This window comes from Formica exsecta, unplaced genomic scaffold (genome assembly GCF_003651465.1).
Source record: "Formica exsecta isolate Colony F162 unplaced genomic scaffold, ASM365146v1 scaffold2648, whole genome shotgun sequence".
Classification (NCBI taxonomy): domain Eukaryota; kingdom Metazoa; phylum Arthropoda; class Insecta; order Hymenoptera; family Formicidae; genus Formica; species Formica exsecta.
This window is the reverse complement of record NW_021849913.1, coordinates 1-1590: the sequence shown is the minus strand read 5'-3', so window position 1 is coordinate 1590 and position 1590 is coordinate 1. Positions and strand designations below refer to the sequence as shown.

The window sequence follows — 1590 nt, the reverse complement described above, 5'->3', positions numbered from 1 at the left end:
TGAGCAAGATCTGGCGTGCACAATCTAATGGCATATTGGCAGCAAAAACCAAGCAGAATATGACAAAGTATTACAAAATTCTATTATTTGAAATAGTATAGTTCAGTCGTTTACCGCTATGCGGCGTGTTATTCATATCTATACTCGTATTCAAGTTTTTGTCATGAGTGTATATAAAGCCTGCAAAATGTGACTAATAATATTGTAATATATCTATCTCTATCAGTTCAATTTTTGACACGATGCCTATACAGGATAATTCAAATATTGAACTGATTTTTGGAAAATCGAACAAATAATTGTTCGATTTTTACTTATTCGGGCAATTCCTGTCCAAAAAAATCTTTAATTTTATAAATCAAATTATTTAAATTTACCTATATGTTTTAACACATTAATATGTATTATTATATATTAATACTGTAACTGATCTAATTTTTGTCGTCGAAAATTGCCGTAGATCTGCTGGGCATTTGGCGCAAATTTGTTGTCGGTCTGCGGTTGACAAACCTGCTCTCGATTTGTTGCGTCAATCTGTCGTCGCACTGCTAGTGACAGATCTGCTTTGGTGTTGTACCCAATTTGACATCAGGATATGATTTCAACTTTTGGTTGCAATTGGGGCGCACTCGAGGACACAGTAGGCCCTGAATTTGGCAGCCTCGGTTCACAGGGAATTGTTTGCCGTTTGTTAACAATCCGCAAGCAAATGGTTAGCTGGGTATTGATTTGAGTGTGATTCCATATATCTGTTTCAGGTTCATTGTTGATCAAATTTGATGATACAGCACTTTTCGAAGCAGAAGAAACCATGAAAACATGGTTGGCCAATGCCCCATGGCGTAAACAAGATAATGAAACTTATGGGAAAAGGTGTGTAAAAAGAAAATTAGAAGTGAACACTGCAAAGTAGTTGGGCAAAATGTTTATGTTTCATAACTTTTTTTATTAGTTATTTCTAATATTTTTGATTAAGATAAGAGAAGAGAAGTTGTAATATTATACAATTATATATTTTTACTTTCAAACAATAATCATTTAATTTTTTATTTAATGAAACAAAGTTAGATTGTTTTCATCACACAGTGCATTACTAATTTTATAAAGTTGTAATAGCTTAGGTCATAAAGATTTAGCAAAATGTTATTTTTCAGTCTTCATTCTCAGATTAGTATTAAGTTACCGAGTTACACTTATTACGAGTAACTTTAAATTAAATATAATTTCTAATCTTTTATTTTCTCATATTTTTTGTTTATACATCGAAATAATATGCGGTTAATGTCTTAAACTTAATATTCTTTGTAAACTGTAGTAATATATATCAACATGTTCCTTTGTATTCTAATTTAAAAATATTTTTTATTTTATATGCGCGCTAATTTTATTTTTTGTGATTGAAATGTCGATTAAGACTGAGTTTTTGATTGACTGTAATTTTAAAAAATTGTATCTGTGACGTGCCTAGTCTTAAGTTAATTAAAATAACTTTTATATTGTAAATGTTTATGTTGGAGAGAAATAAATACCCAGATAGCCAAGAACGTTAAAATCACGTTTTGCCAAAGCTTTGCGACAAAGTGTGCTTTA

At 30.6% G+C, this 1590-nt stretch overlaps 1 protein-coding gene across 1 annotated transcript in view; it reads left to right on the top strand.

Annotated features, from left to right (window-relative positions):
• The window catches only part of LOC115236924, a 10303-nt gene extending 9358 nt beyond the window's left edge, over nt 1-945 (top strand). Inside the window, exons 5-6 of the mRNA XM_029809662.1 lie at nt 593-712; nt 755-945. Coding sequence (XP_029665522.1) covers nt 593-712; nt 755-913 — 279 coding nt within the window. The 3' untranslated portion in view covers nt 914-945. The remainder of the gene's footprint in view (nt 1-592; nt 713-754) is intronic.
• Nucleotides 946-1590: the final 645 nt, after the last annotated feature.